Source organism: Sorex fumeus, unplaced genomic scaffold (genome assembly GCF_029834395.1).
Source record: "Sorex fumeus unplaced genomic scaffold, SorFum_2.1 ptg000033l, whole genome shotgun sequence".
Lineage (NCBI taxonomy): Eukaryota > Metazoa > Chordata > Mammalia > Eulipotyphla > Soricidae > Sorex > Sorex fumeus.
In genome coordinates, this window is record NW_026606090.1 from 20185418 (window position 1) to 20202607 (window position 17190).

The window sequence follows — 17190 nt, forward strand, 5'->3', positions numbered from 1 at the left end:
CACTGTCCAACTCTGGGAACTTTTCAGCAATGATTTGTTTAACTATGGCTTTTTCATTGGGATTGTTTCCCTGACCTTCTGTTACTCCAAAGATTCTAAGATTCTAATGTTTTTCCTCTTGGAATCATCTCCTAGGACTCTGATTCGTTCTAGAGCTATGTTGAGGTCTCTTGCCATTGTTTGTTGTTGCTTGTAGGCTTCCTGCAGCTGATCTTCCAGCTCACTGTTTCTGTCTTCAGATGTGGCCATTCTACTTTTGAAGGCACAGACTCAGCTTTTTATTTCCTCTACCAAATCTTTTATTCTTGACATTTCTGTGTGTAGCTTTCCAATTTCTGCTCTCATTTCTTCCTGTATTTTCTCAATTGTTTCTCTCATGTCCTCCTTAATTTACTGGATATCTGTCTGACTGTTTCATTGAGTTCATTGAAAATCTTCATTACTTCATATCTGAATTCTTTCTCAGAGTGGTCCCTTAGGTGAGTAGCACTAATGAGGCTTTGGACTCTTTTCACTGTCCTCCCCTCTTGGTGAGGATTTGTGTTCTTTTTTCATGTTTGTGTGGAGGTATGGAGACTGAAATGTTACACGAGATTGCTGGGTATGAGTAAACTACTGTGGCCTTGCGATCAGCTCCTGCCCAAAATTAGGCCACACCCACTTCTACAGAGGCCCTGCTCACTTCTGAAGAGGCCACTCCCCCTATGGGTACCTAGTGTGTGTGTGGGGGGGGTGGGGGCGGGTACAACCTGGAGTAGACAGAAGACTGGGCACAGCGTTTGGAACAGGAAGAGCCTCAGGGATGATGAGTGTCCTGGGGTCCTAGAGGACACCTGGGGCACATACGCATGCAAAGCCTAGTCCCGGGATCGAATAACTGACCTAGGTGCCCAAGAATGCCCTGAGGGGCGCTGCAGTCCTTTTTCAACACTTCATAATTTTTATTATACAGGTTGGTGTTGAATTATTTTAGTTATTTTTGGAGGATCACGATCATCCTGTTGTTCGTCAATTTCCTCAAGCAGACACCAGTAACCTCTCCTTCTTCCTAACCCTGAGATTTTAAAAGAGCCATTTCAATACTCTTTCAGGATTAGGAGAATGAGACCCATCATTGTTACTGGTATTTGGCATATTGAGTACGACACGGAAAGTTTGCCAGACTCTGCCGTGCGGGCAGGATACTTTTGGCAGCCTGCCAAGTTCTCCAAAGGAAAAATAAGATAATAAGATGTCACGCACCCATGAATGCAGCCGCGCTCTTCTGGGAGCTGGGTTTTATAGTCTCTGCATCTTGGCCATTGATGGGACCAACCTGGCACTGGGGCAGCTGGTGGGTGTGATGCTACCTACTGGAAGGTGGAGGGTCTGGTTGAAGAAGGCCCAGTCCTGATCCAAGTAGGCTTGGAGACCTCAGCCCCGGGAACCCACATGCCTGGGTTCCTCTGCCAGTTTTTTCATGCATAAGGCCCATCCGGACATGTGGAGAGTGGTCCCAGCATGGCCATGGCTGGTTCCGGAGGTCCTCAGCTGCTGGGGCTCTGCTCGGGGCGGGGGAGGGGAGAGAAACTCAACCCTCCCCCCTCCAAGGGTTCCTGGTGCGGACAGCCAGGCACAGGGGCAGGAGACTCTGCTCTGTTCTCCTCTGGGAGCTGGGTTTTATAGTCTCTGCGTCTTGGCCGTTGATGGGACCAACCTGGTGCTGGCAGGAGCTGGTGGGTGTGACGCCTACCTACTGAAAGGTGGGGGTCTGGTTGGAGAGGGCCCAGTCCCAATCCGTGTAGGCTTGGAGACCTCAGCCCCAGGAACCGCATGCCTGGGTTCCTCTGCCAGTTCTTTCATGCATGAGGCCCATCCAGACGTGTGGAGAGTGGTCCCAGCATGGCCGTGGCTGGCTCTAGAGGTCCTCAGCTGGGGCTCTGCTCGGGGCGGGAGGGGGGGAGAGAAACTCAACCCTCCCTCCTCCAAGCGACCCCAGTGAGGACAGCCAGACGCAGGGGCAGGAGATTCTGGAGGATTTTGTCATAAATTGAACTTTTGTCTTAATTTCCTATTTTTGTTCAATATTTACATTATAGAAAATTTTGTATACTTCTGTACTATACACATTAATATCATTATTTCCAATATATCTTAGTATTTCGGTTTATGCATATAGCACACCACCTGAAAAACTGACGTTTCATTTCTTTATAAATATGTATTAATTTTATTTCTGTTGTCTTATGTCTCATATCTTTAATACAAATTAAATGAAAGTGATGATAGTGAAAACCTGTTCTCTACTGATTTTAAAGACAAAAGCCTGGATGAGACGTCAGGGATTAGAGCATTCTAAAATGTCTAATGAAGACTATCACAATAATCATAATAATTTACTAATTATCATGTCAATGAAAGATAAATTCAGCAAAGCAAAGGATATATAAAAGAACATATAGAAGAATTAGAACAGAAATTGCTAACCTGCATATGCACTAGCTATAAAATTACTAATACATCAGAACTGAAAGCATTATAGAGGGGGAATCTCAACAGCAGAACTAAAAAATATGAGATAAAAATAAAAAAACAGTAAGCAAAAATAAATAAATAAAACTCATTTATGAGACAGCATGAGATTTAACAACATACATATCAATATTTTCAGAGGGACAGACAAGGAATGGGTAAGAATTACTGATTTGAGAGTATAGCTAATCACTTTCTCAATATATAATAGGAAATACATGTTTATGTCAATAATACCATGTCCTAAAATAAAGCTTTTGCTTTGGTATCACTGTAATTTATAAACTTAATAAAATAATTTAAATTACAATATATATTACATATTTCAGATTTTGACGGTTTCTATTTCCTATTTTCTGGTAATAAGTTTCAGACATATTTCATTCTAGTCTCATAATATTGTGGCAAAAATAAAAATACTAAATTACATAATTATTCATAATTTCATATGTGATGCTATATGAATATTTTTCTGGTATATTATTATTTAATGATTATTATCCTTCAGTACTTACTGACAATAAATGTACAATCTTTAAGACTGAATTAATAATTATGATCTGTGTACGTACTTCTGTTTACAAGGTAATGGTTGTAAATTTTTGAAACCACAGCTTCCAAATCCATCATTAATTTCTTCAAAACAGGCAAATGGAGCACCTCTAGCACCTTAAAATACAAAGACTTTTGTTAAATTACTATTCTTGATCAAAATTAAATTTTCTTGTCAATTACAATGTAATGAACTATTATTTATATAATAAATTATTATAAATTTATAAATTATTAATAATTTTAACACTCTTCCTGTGGGGTCTGTAACTTCTAATTCAATGGATATCAGATTAGGCCATATAATCTGCTCTGTTTAATGAAATGAGAGATTTGAAGTGTGTAATAAATGAATAGAAATCTTCTGAACTAATGCAGCATTTACCATACTATGTTATTATACGGATAGGTCATTTAATTCTTTATATAATATATGTGCTACAAAATCATAGTTAACAGCTATCTAAAACAAAAATCAAACTTTGAAGGAGAAAAGTATAATGTTTTTAAAAGATATCAAACAGTCCTACAAAAACTAAGCTTTCACAATTCAGATTTATTTGTCGGGGGATAATTTTAGGGGGGTCTCACTTGCAGTTTTCAAGACTAATTTCTGATTCTGTGCTTAGGGATCATTCTTGGTGGTGCTTATAGGTTACATATGCAATGCTCAAAATTGAACCTCATTAGTCATGCACAAGACAAACAACTCTGTACACAAGGCAAACAAACCTGTACTATCTTTCCAGCCCTTAAAAATACTCTTGATTGAGCTTGTGATTCATGGTTTTTTTTACTTCTAGAGTTATGAGTAAATTAAGATACATCCCATATAAAGATGCCTAATCTACAGTAAGGCACACACACACACACACACACACACACACACACACACACACACATCAGTACCTTTTCCAAATATCGTGGTACATTGGTCATCAGTAGTTTGGCACTGTCCATTATAACAATAGGAAGTTCCTAAACTGCACAACTTGCCATTCAAAGCATAAGTGTCAGGTACACAATCACTAGAAGTTCCATTGCAATACTCTACAAAATCACACTCTTCATCAATACTCTTTCTACATACAGTGCCTGCTACAGCTATCTTTAAGGAAAAGGAGGGAAAATCACATACTGTAATGACCATTGTCAATTAATCATTGGAGAGACTTAACAAGGAAAATAAAGTCTTATCATATATACTTGAGAAAATTCTAAAAGGTGAGTTTTCAGAAGGAAAAAGTAAGCACAATGTTCTTTGTGAAGCCCCAAGAAAAGTAAATCTCAAAGACTTAAAAGAAGTCTCTACCTATGGAGAAGGTATGTAGTTGCCTAACCACTTTTTATTCTACATTGATTGGGAGGTCCTGTGACTCAACCATTGATTGGGAGGTCCTGTGTGAGAATAGAAATATTAGTTCAACATAGATGTTCTTTAAAATTGGGAAATATTGTCTCTGCTTTTTTCATTTAGGTTTTATTTTTCTGCTCGAATTCTTACTAGCAGTCTCTCAAGACAAAAAAAAAAACTAACTTAAAACACCCCGTTTTAAACAAGAAAATATATTCATTAGTATTCAATAATATGTAGAAATAAAAAAGAATACATTAGAAGAACACAAAAGGAATAAATCAATAAGTGATAGTAAAGGGGTAAGGCAAATGCTATGCATATGACTGACCCCAGTTAGACTTTTGGCACCATATTTTGTCTCCCCAGCATCTCCAGTGGAGACCCCAGAGCACTATCAGAATAACCAGGTAATCCCCAGCACATTAAAACCTCGTAGGCTAGGGTCTCCAGGCCCTACAGAAGTATTTAGACTCTAGCATTATACTGTTGGATCAGTTGACCAAGAATCACAGGGATAGATTCCCAGAGCAACTCCCAAACGAATAACTATTAATGAATTAATCTAAGATGCTAATTATAAGGTCTTCATAATTTAAGTTTTACATTTTTGCAAAGTTATAAATGCAAAAAACAAAACAATAGTTACCAAGTTCTGTGATATGAAGTACTGACTGACTGCAAATTGGCAGAGGAAATATTTTTAATTTTTATGACTAGTCTTGCTATGAGACTAATTATTTTTGCATAATACCCAGAAATCGTTTTACTAAAATGATGTTCCATAAGTTACACCTTAGTTGAAAACTTGGGCAAAGGGAAAATATAAAAATTCGAATTTAGGGGCTGGAGCTATAGCACAGTGGGGAAGGCATTTGCCTTGTACACAACCAACCAGGATTCAATCCCCAATATATTCCCCTAAGCATCACCAGGATTGAATCCTAAGCACAGAACCAGGAATCACTCCTGAGCATTTCTGGGTGTGGCCCAAAAACTTAAAAAAAAATTCAATATAGTTTACAAAATTGAAATTATAAAATATTTACTAGAATGGAATGTGTTTTTTTTTTCAAGCAAATATATGGGGTTGGAGTGATAGCACAGCAGTAGGGCATTTGCCTAGCATGCAGCCAACATGGCCAAACCGAGTTCGATTCTTCCGCCTCTCTCGGAGAGCCCGGCAAGCTACCGAGAGTATCTCGCCCACAAGGCAGAGCCTGGCAAGCCACCCGTGATGTATTTGATATGCCAAATACAGTAACAACAAAATTTCCAATGGAGACGTTACTGGGCCCGCTCGAGCAAATCGATGAACAACAGGAGGGCCTTTACCTTTTACCTTTATATTGAAAATAAAACATTATATTATGTTAGTACATGTAAATGGTCTGTAGTGATAGCACAGTGGGTAGGGCATTTGCCTTGCATGCGGCCGACCCAGGTTTGATTCCTCAGTCCCTCTCGGAGAGCCCAGCAAGCTACTGAGAGTATCTCGCCCACACGGCAGAACCTGGCAAGCTCCCTGTGGCATATTCAATATGACAAAACCAGTAACAACAAGTCACACAATGGAGGCATTACTGGCGCCCACTCAAGCATATTGATGAACAACGGGAGGACAATGTTACAGTGCTACATATAAATATTCCAATAACAGCAAAACAAAGATTATATGTTGTGATCATACAAGCTGATAAGTATTTGAGCAGGAAAATAAAACCTAGACCAAAATAATGTAGAGACATTTCCAAATCCCTATTTGACTTAGCATATAAACTAAGTATATATAGCACAGTGGGTAGGGCGTTCACCTTACAAGCGGCGAACATGGCTGACCCGAGTTCGATTCCTCAGCCCCTCTCGGAGAGCCCGGCAAGCTACCAAGAGTATTCGATATGCCAGACCTTTACGAGGGCCTTTACCTTTTTACCTTTATATATATATATGATACATACTATTATGTTAATAAATCTGTATATAGTTAGTTCATATTTATTAAATCTACTGTAGGAAATAACGTGATATTGCCATGCCAATAAATGTTTTCCTTTAAAATTAGCTTTTATATAGAGAAAAGTACCAGGAGGATTACTCCACAGTTTAGAAGTCGACCTTGCATGCTGGGGGAAAACGCAGCTCAGATAGAGACGGAACCACCAAGTAAAGGGTGCTAGGAGGGCCCACTCGACATGGGAGATGCAGGCTGAAAGTAGACTATAGACCGAATATGATGGCCACTTAATACCTCTACTGCAAACCACAACACCCAAAAGGAGGAAAAGAGAGAGCAAAAGGGAATGCCCTGCCACAGAGGTGGGGTGAGGTGGAGGAGATGGGGTGGGGGTGGTGGAAAGGGATGCTGGGACCATTGGTGGTGGAAAATGGGCACTGGTGGAGGGATGGATACTCAATCATTGTATGACTGAAATGCAAGCACAAAAGTTTGTAAGTCTGTTACTGTACCTCATGGCGATTCACTAATAAATTTTTTAAAATTTGCTAATATAAACAATAATATGATTGGTAATCTTCCCTGAGTTTTCTATACATGTGCATACTTTTAGGTTCCATACATATGGTGATAAAGAACTAACTTGACAATATATTGTTCACCAAAGGGATTTTAAACATTTAGAATCCCACCAGAGGCATCCAGAAGAGATGGTTATCTCCATGTTCTTGTACACTTTATTCTGATATTGTTTTAAATACAGCCATCCTTCTGAATTCTCTATAACACTGCATAATTGTTTTTATTTTTATTTATCTTAAGTATGATCTATATGTAAATTTGACAGTTCTCCTTTCTTTGTTATAAACTGTGCGGGTATGACTTTATCTGTGTGTGTGTGTGCACACGCACACGTGTGATCTTCACTTTTACATGCAAATGAGTTCTCTGCCTGGTTTATACACTACACATTTGGTTTGCGATACAATTTTTTCTTTTGTTAATTGTTCCAAAATTAGTCTCTTACGATTTGACTTTACAATTTCCTGGAGTTATTATTTTATGCAGTAATATCAAAGATTTATTTTATTAAATTTGTAACACTTAAGAAGATGGTAATCTGGATTGATAATTATCTAGCTAAAATGCCTTCTTTATTTCGCAGTAGTTTTCCCACATTACGGTGGATGTTTATAAATTCTCAAGTTTGCTCTACTAAATTACTTTCATTTTTCAACAAATTCAACATTGATTCAATTTTTGCAGCCTTCTATAGAACAATTTAATATCCTTTTAACAAATGCTGGAAGCTTACCTCACATTTGGATGTACAACATGGTCCAGAGCCACATTTCACTGAACCTTTCAGTTTACATGTATTATAATCACAACACATTTTAAATTGACACTCCTAAAATTAAAAAAAGAAAGAAAGTTACGGTCAACCACTTAGCAGTTCTTATTAAATCCCAGCCTAAAATTTATGCATTCACAAAGTTCAGGAGAACTGGTCCTTAGTAAGCAGCTTGCCATGGTGAGGGAGGTGGGGATAAGGGGGTGGGGGTTAAAACAGGAGAGGAACCACTACAACAGTGACAGTGGGTGTATAAATTCTTTGAGGGCTGCCAGGAGGAGGCCCAAACAGCTCTTCCCCTAGCCGCCCGCGTCGAGGTGGGCCCTGGCCGCTCACCCAGCCAGGGCAGCCCGGGACATGGGGCAGACAGTGGAGGAAACAAGTGTCAAGTCGATTGATTGATCAGATGTCGTTTATTCCATTCTCCCCACGGGATTGCCCCTGTCTCTCTGAGCCTCCCATTCTAGTCCTCATTCTGCTCCTCATTCCTGTCTCCTTGTGTCTCTCCCCCTCATCTCTCCGTGCTCCATCTCGCAGCCTGGGCTCTCTCTCTCTCTACGTGCTTGCTCCTGTGTTCTTCTTCTACATTCTTCTCTCTCCCCCCACCCCCTTGCTAGCCTCTCCTTGGTCCATCTTGCCTCCCTGCTCTCTCTCTCTCATTCTACAACTCTGGCCACTCCAACTCTCTTGCACTCTGGGCTGACACTCCACTCAGGTAGAGAAATCAACATAAGAAAGCCCTTCCTGAGGGCCCACCAGGTTCAAAGGAAATACCTCCTAAAAGGCATTCCAAAACCCTTCCTGACTGCCCAAGGGCAAAATACCTTCTAAGGTGTTTTTCTCCTTTCCTCAGTCCAATAACTCTATCAATATCTCAATACTAGTTATTTTTTGTATGGACACAGTAAGAGATAACATTGAGGCTTATAGGGCAGCTCTCCTGGGAACATCTTGCCACAGACTAAGACTACAGTGCTCATGCTAGATTAATCATTCCTAACCCTAGCAGGGTCCAAACCTAGTTATTACTTTTTGATCATGACAGCATTTGTCCATGACCAAGCTCGTAACTTATACTTAAACATTGTGGCACTTTTTATTGTTTGTTTTGCGTTTTGGGTCACACCTGGTGATGCACAGGGGTTACTCCTGGCTCTACACTCAGGAGTTACTCCTGGCGGTGCTCAAGGGACCATATAGGATGCTGGGAATCGAACCCGGGTCGGCCACATGCAAGGCAAAGGCCTTACCTGCTGTGCTATCGCTCCAGCCCCACATTGTGGCACTTTGGCCAGGCCCATCTCGATGCCAGGGTAGCACAAGCTTACCGCTTGCCCTGGTTCCATCCAGTCCCTCGTGGGGACCCTGCTTTTGGGGGTGCTAGGAAGAAAGGGCAGCTGAGGCTTAGGTGAGAGAACAGATGCCCAGGAGGAAAATATCATTGAGTCACATAACAAAAGCATACTGTCTTCTTGTGTCCATACAAAAAGAACATTGCTCTGAATAAACTATGCAAAGGACTTAGGGAGAAGAGAAAAACAATATTTACAAGTCAACAGAGCACAAAGAAAGAAGTTACAAATAAACACAGAGGAATAGGAGCACTGTTATGGGAGCAACCCCATATACCTAAACTACCTGAGGCTATGCAGGAAGGACAAAACAGTGTTATCCTACAAGTTTATTTTGTATTTCACAGTGATCAGTAAGTCAAAGCAATAAAACTAATACATACACAAAATAAAAGTATGTGTCTAACTTTCTATTATACAATATAGTGATATTTGATACATTTTAATATTTTACAATTCATAGGGTATAAATAACATAATATGTATTGATTAAAATATTTATTATTTAAAATATTTGGTCATCATAAATTAGCAACATAAAACTATATTTGGAGAGAAAGTATGAGTTTCCAAGAGAAAATTTTACTAGTGTTCTTATTAATAATTGGTTTATTAATGTAACTCTTTGGAAATAGTTAAATTACATATACATAAAATGAAATAAATTTAATAAGGTATTCAAGTATTAGGTTTTTATTATGAAAGACATACATGTGATATGGGCTGGAGTGATAGCACAGTGGATAAGGCGTTTGCCTTGCACGCAGCCAACATGGCCGACCCGAGTTCGATTCCTCCACCCCTCTCGGAGAGCCCGGCAAGATGCCGAGAGTATCTTGCCCGCACGGCAAGGCCTGGCAAGCTACCCGTGATGTATTCGATATGCCAAACACAGTAACAATTAAGTCTCACAATGGAGATGTAACTGGGCCCGCTTGAGCAAATCGATGAACAACGGGAGAACCGTGAACTGTGACATGTGATATGTCAGTACACATGCATTTTACAATATAAATGACAGCTATTATACAAATTGGGAGAACTTTCAGTGCTTAACAAGTCAAATAATTTTCTATGAAAATGCACCTGTATACAGGTTTTTTAAAAAAATTTAATACAAGTGCAATTTGTAAAAGTAGTGATTTTATAATTAAAACTATAAATCTATGTATAGTTTTTAAATTAAAATTTTAATTTACTATTGAGATAATGTTATTGTGATTATTGTGATGTGAGGGGGGGGGGGCCTTGGTCACACCTGGCTGTACTCAGGGCTTACTCTTGACTCTGTGCTCAGAGCTCACTCTTGGTGATGCTCTGGGGGACAATAGGCTTTGGTAAGCCATGTGAAAGGCAACTGTTTCACCCAAGTAATATTTCTCCAGCCCAAATGCTGATATTTTCTGTTCACTTGTTTTGGTTCATTTTTTTGGGGGGAGGGGGGGCACACTGGTTTGTGCTCAGGGCTTGCTACCAACTCAGCATTCAGGGATCACTCTGAGCCCTAACAGTGCTGAGAGGCCATATGGGGTGCAAGGGATGGGTTATAATCCTTCACATACTTTACTGAAATGTTCCTTATGTTCTTGTTCATACCTATTAACCAAATGTAAACTAAAAGTTTAATTCCAGAAACAGTACGTCCTTAACTGAGTTATATTTAATTAGGTGGGAAAATATCAATAAAATTTTCATAAGTGTATGGTTCAAAAGTGACCTCCAGTCACATCACCAGAGATGATGTTTCTTTTACCCAGTATTGTCATTCCATCAGGCGCTTTCCATTGTCATTTCTTGCTCGGAAACACCTGAAAGTTTCAAGACAGCACTGACTTAAGCTGTCGCCTTTAAACCAGCACAGAACTGTACCCTCCTGACTCATTTCTCGCTCTTTTTTTTTTTTTGGTGAAAATCATCTTTTATTTTCTTTTTTATTAGTGAAACACCATGAGGTACAGTTGTAGACTTATAAACTTTAGTGTTTGGGTTTCAGTTATACAATGATCGAGTACCCCATCTTCTAGATATGCATGTGAGAAAGAGTGGTCTTAAAGGACAGGGAGGCAGTGCTGTAGGGAGTTTTTGCTGGTATAGGACAGAGCGACAGCACAGCCGGTAGGGTGTTTGCCTTGCATGCGGCCAACCTGGGTTCAATTCCTCCACCCCTCTCGAAGTCGGGCAAGCTATCAAGAGTATTCTGCCCACACAGCAAAGCCTGACAAGCTCCCCAGGATGTATTTGATATGCCGAAAACAGTAACAAGAAGTCTCATAATGGAGATGTTACTGGTGTTGGCTTGAGAAAATCAATGAACAACAGGAGGACAGTGCTACATAATAGTGATGTTACGAAAAAGAATGCCTTTGGGTTTCTGCTTGACATGTGGGATGTTGGGAATTAAACTCATGGCCTTTATGAGCTCAACCGCTGAGCTATTTGCTGTCTTTCGAAGACTGTGTAATCTATAAAGTAGTTTTAGGTTCACAGAAAGTTGAGCAGATAATATAGAGAATTCCCATATAGAACTTCCGTCTTCATTGGTCTCCCCTTTTATTAACATCTTATATTAGGTAAAGTTGTGACAAGTGGACAAATATAAATATATTATTAATATCTGAAATTTGTGGTTTTTACTGCTTTTTTTTCATTGTACGTTCTATGGATTTTGATGAATGTGTATGTATTCACCATTACAGTATCATGCAGAAGTTTAATTGCTATAAAAATCCCCTGTGCTCTTCATTCCTCCTCTACCCATCCTCTGGCAGTCACTGATCTTTTACTGTCTTCATGGTGTAGGTTTTTCCAGTTACGTATGTAAAAATCATATGTATTATGTCATATACATATGGCTGGAGCGATAGCACAGTGGGTAGGGCATTTGCCTTGCACGTGGAAGACCTGGGTTTGATACCCCCGTCCCTCTCGGAGAGCCTGGCAAGCTACCGAGATTATCCCAGCCACACGGGCAAAGTCTGGCAAGCTCCCCGTGGTGTATTCCATATGCCAAGCCAGTAACTATAACAGGTCTCATTCCCCTGACCCTGAAAGAGCCTCCAATTGTTGGGAAAGATGAGTAAGGAGAGGCTGCTTAAATCTCAGGGATGGGAGGCTGGAGCAATAGCACAGCAGGTAAGGCATTTGCCTTGCATGCGGCCCACCTGGCTTCGATTCCCAGCATCCCATATGGTCCCCCGAGCACCGCTAAGAGTAATTCCTGAGTGCATGAGCCAGGAGTGACCCCTGTGCATCACCGGGTGTGACCCAAAAAATAAATAAATAAAAATAAAAAAATAGGGACTTCCATCTCTCCCTTCGGGACCTCAGGCATCCCGGCAGACGCCTGGAGAAACGCAGCCGTGAGCGGCTGCCGCCCCCTCTCCGGTAGTCACGCGGCACTCCTCTCTTCTCAAACCCAGGTCAGCCCTGCCCCTGCTGTGTGGCCCCGGGACTTCCATCTCTCCCTTCGGGACCTCAGGCATCCCGGCAGACGCCTGGAGAAACGCAGCCGTGAGCGGCTGCCGCCCCCTCTTCACTACTCATGCGGCGCTCATCTCATCTCAAACCCAGTTTTCCGTAGAGGTGTGGCCTCTTCAGAAGTGGGCGTGGCTTCAGAGTGGGCGTGGCTTCAGAGTGGGCGTGGCCTATTTTCCGGCCGGCGGCCACTTACGCGGCCGCAGGTTGTTTACTAATTCAAACGAACCTAGTTCCCAAGGAATTTAGTCCCCAACTTACTCAGCAATATGAAGAAACAAAGAAAATCCCCACCTCAAGTGGAGGAGAACAAAAACAATCCAGAATATTCTGTCGATACAGCTCACCTAAGGGATCTCTCTGACACAGAATTCAGATATGAAGTCATCAAGATGTTCAATCAACTCAATGACACAGTCAGACAGACAGCCAGTAACACCACAGAAAAAATTGACAAATTACGCGAAGAAATGAGAGCAGAAATGTCACGATTAAAAGACTCCATAGATGAAATGAGAAACTCAGTTTCTTCTCTTAAAAATAGAATGACCGCAGCTGAAGAGAGAATCAGTGACCTGGAAGATCAGCTGCAACAAACCAACACGCAACAACAAACACTGGCAAGGGACCTCAAAATGGCTCTACAGAGAATCAGAGTCCTAGCAGATGATTCCAAGAGGAACAATATTAGAATCATGGGACTACCTGAACCTAAGGGAAACAACCCCAACGAAAAAAACACCGTCAAACAAATCATTGCTGAAAAATTCCCAGAGCTCTGCAATGCAGCCATTCAGGTTCAAGAAGCCCGAAGGGTGCCAGCTAAAAGAGACCCCAACAAAAACACTCCAAGGCATATCATAGTTAGAATGATTGATGCTGCCGATAGAGACACAATACTGCAAGCAGCAAGGGCAAAGAAGGAAATAACATACAAAGGAGCACCCCTTAGATTCACAGCAGACCTATCAGAGGAAACCCTGCAAGCCCGAAGGCAGTGGCAAGATATAGTCAAAAAACTCACTGAAATGAATGCTTCCCCAAGAATACTCTATCCAGCTAAACTCTCCCTCAAAATCGAAGGAACAGTACACTATTTTATAGATAAACGGCAGCTCAGGAACTTCATAGACTCAAAACCAAACCTAAAGCAAGGCCTAAAGGGGCTACTATAAGAAAAGACAAACCCTACAACCACAACACACCCTACAGAAAATGACACAAAACCCCATAACCATACTCTCTCTCAATGTCAATGGTCTAAATTCACCATTGAAGAGACACAGAGTGGCAAAATGGATACAGAGACAGAACCCAACATTCTGCTGCCTACAAGAAACTCATCTCAACAGCCAGAACAAACACAGACTCAAAGTCAAAGGATGGAAAACAATCCTGCAAGCAAACAGCCCCTTCAAAAAAGCTGGGGTGGCCATACTAGTATCCGACAACATTAATTTCACATTGAAAAAGATTAGAAGGGACAGTGAAGGCTATTTTCTCTTCATCAAGGGATACATACAGCAGAAAGAAATCACACTCTTAAATGTATACACACCTAATGAGGGAACAGCTAAATATCTAAAACAACTGCTAACAGATTTTAAGGAGGACATCGCTACCAACACAATAGTACTTGGAGACTTCAACATCGCCTTATCAACTCTGGATAGATCAACAAGAACAAAACCCAGCAAGGAATTATTGGCTTTGAAAGAAGAAATAGAAGAGAAAGGGCTTATGGACCTATACAGGGCTTTACACCCCCAAAAGAAAGAATACACATTCTTCTCCAGTGCGCACGGAACATTTTCCAAAATAGACCATGTCTTAGGACAGAAAACATACCTCAACAGAATCAGGAAGATAGAAATAGTATCAGCCATCTTTTCAGACCATGATGCACTGAGGATAGAAGTGAATCACACACTGACACGGAGAACAAAATCAAACACCTGGAAATTAAACAACTCGATGCTGAACAATGAGTGGGTCAAGAACGAAGTCAAGGACGAAATCAAAAGATACCTGGAAACAAATGAGAATGAAGATACAAGCTACCAGAACTTATGGGATGCAGTGAAAGCTGTATTAAGGGGAAAATTTATAGCTCTGCAAGCATATCTTAGGACTGTAGAAACGATGCACATAAACAACTTGACCTCACAGCTCAAGACCTTAGAAAAGGATCAACAGAAAGAGCCTAAATCAGGCAGAAGGAAAGAGATCGTAAAACTTAGAGCAGAAATCAACGACATGGAAAACAAAGAAACAATCCGAAAGATCAATAAAACCAAGAGCTGGTTCTTCGAGAAAATAAATAAGATAGATAAACCACTAGCAACACTCGCAAAGAAACAGAGAGAGAGAGCCTTAATAAATCGAATCAGAAATAAGAATGGGGATATCACAACAGAAACTAAAGAAATTCAAGCGATCATCAGAGACTACTTTGAAAGTCTGTATGCCACGAAACACGAGAACCTAGAAGAAATGGATAAATTCCTGGATTCCTATCATCTCCCAAAGCTGAAGCAAGAAGATATAGAGTACCTGAATAGACCTATTCACATCAAGGAAATTGAAACTGTAATCAAAAGTCTTCCCAAAAACAAAAGCCCAGGTCCAGATGGATTTACTAGCGAATTTTTCCAAACATTTAAAGAGGACCTATTGCCAGTTCTTCTCAAGCTTTTCCAGGAAATTGAAAAAACGGAAACTCTCCCAAACAGTTTCTATGAAGCCCATATCTCTCTAATACCAAAAGGAAACAAAGACACCACAAGAAAAGAAAATTACAGGCCAATATCCCTGATGAACACGGATGCGAAGATTCTCAACAAAATACTAGCCAATAGAATCCAACAACTCATCAAAAAGATCATACATCATGACCAAGTAGGATTCATCCCAGGGATGCAAGGATGGTTCAACATTCGGAAATCAATCAACATAATCCATCATATCAACAAAAGAAAAGATAAAAATCATATGATCATATCAATAGATGCAGAAAAAGCATTTGACAAGATCCAGCACCCATTCATGATGAAAACCCTTGCCAAAATGGGGATAGAGGGGACTTTCCTCAATATAGTTAAAGCCATCTACCACAAACCTACAGCAAACATCATCCTCAATGGGGAAAAACTGAGAGCCTTCCCCCTAAGGTCAGGGACGAGACAAGGATGCCCACTCTCTCCACTGCTGTTCAATATAGTACTGGAAGTACTTGCAATAGCGATCAGGCAAGAAAAAGATATTAAGGGCATCCAGATAGGGAAAGAAGAAATTAAGCTCTCACTATTCGCAGATGACATGATTCTATACTTAGAGAACCCTAAAAACTCTACCAAGAAACTCCTAGAAACAATAGGCTTGTATAGTAAAGTGGCAGGCTATAAAATCAATACCCAAAAATCCATGGCTTTCCTATATGCAAATAATGAAAGAGAAGAAAGTGACATGAAGAAAACAATTCCATTCACAATTGTGCCCCAGAAAATCAAGTACCTAGGAATCGCCTTAACTAAGGAAGTAAAGGATCTGTACAAAGAAAACTACAAAACGCTACTTCGGGAAATAAAAGAGGACACGAGGAAATGGAAAAATATCCCCTGTTCATGGATGGGGAGAATCAACATTGTCAAAATGGCAATACTTCCCAAGGCACTGTACAAATTCAATGCAATCCCTATAAGGATACCCACGACATTCTTCAAAGAAATGGAGCAAACACTCCTGAAATTTATATGGAACAATAAGCCCCCACGAATAGCTAAAGCAATTCTTGGGAAAAAGAAAATGGGAGGAATCAACCTACCTAACTTCAAGCTCTACTACAAAGCAGTAATAATCAAAACAGCATGGTACTGGAACAAAAGCAGAGCTGCAGACCAATGGAATAGAGTTGAATATACTGACATTTCCTCCCAAACATATAATCATCTAATCTTTGATAAGGGGGCAAGAAAAGTGAAATGGAGCAGGGAAAGCCTCTTTAATAAACTGTGCTGGCAAAACTGGACGGCTACATGCAAAAAAGTGGGCTCAGATCTCTGCCTAACGCCATGCACAAAAGTAAGATCGAAATGGATTTATGACCTCAACATCAGACCAGAATTCATAATGTTTATTGAAGACAAAGTTGGCAAAACTCTCCACGATATTGAAGTTAGTGGTATCTTCAAAGACGTCACGCCACTGGCCGAGCAAGTGAAAACAGAGATAGACAAATGGGACTATCTTAAACTAAGAAGCTTCTGCACCTCAAAAGAAACAGTGACCAAAATACAAAGACAGCCTACAGAATGGGAAAGAATATTCACCAAATACACATCCGACAAGGGGTTGATTTCAAGGATATACAAGGTACTGGTTAAACTACACAAGAAGAAATCACCCAACCCCATCAAAAAATGGGGCGAGGAAATGAACAGAAACTTTCGCAAAGAAGAAATCCGAATGGCAAAAAGGCACATGAGAAAATGCTCTACATCACTAATCATCAGAGAGATGCAGATCAAAACAACAATGAGATATCATTTCACACCACAGAGACTGACCCACATCCAAAAGAACAAAAGCAACAGGTGCTGGCGCGGATGTGGCGAGAAAGGGACCCTCCTTCACTGCTGGT

The 17190-nt window shown here is 40.5% G+C and overlaps 1 protein-coding gene across 1 annotated transcript in view; it reads right to left on the minus strand.

The window, feature by feature from the left end:
* Positions 1-17190, minus strand: part of LOC130026003 (disintegrin and metalloproteinase domain-containing protein 18-like) — a 124076-nt gene that overhangs the window by 53328 nt on the left and 53558 nt on the right. Inside the window, 3 exon segments of the mRNA XM_056116660.1 lie at positions 3084-3180; positions 3973-4171; positions 7687-7782. Coding sequence (XP_055972635.1) covers positions 3084-3180; positions 3973-4171; positions 7687-7782 — 392 coding nt within the window.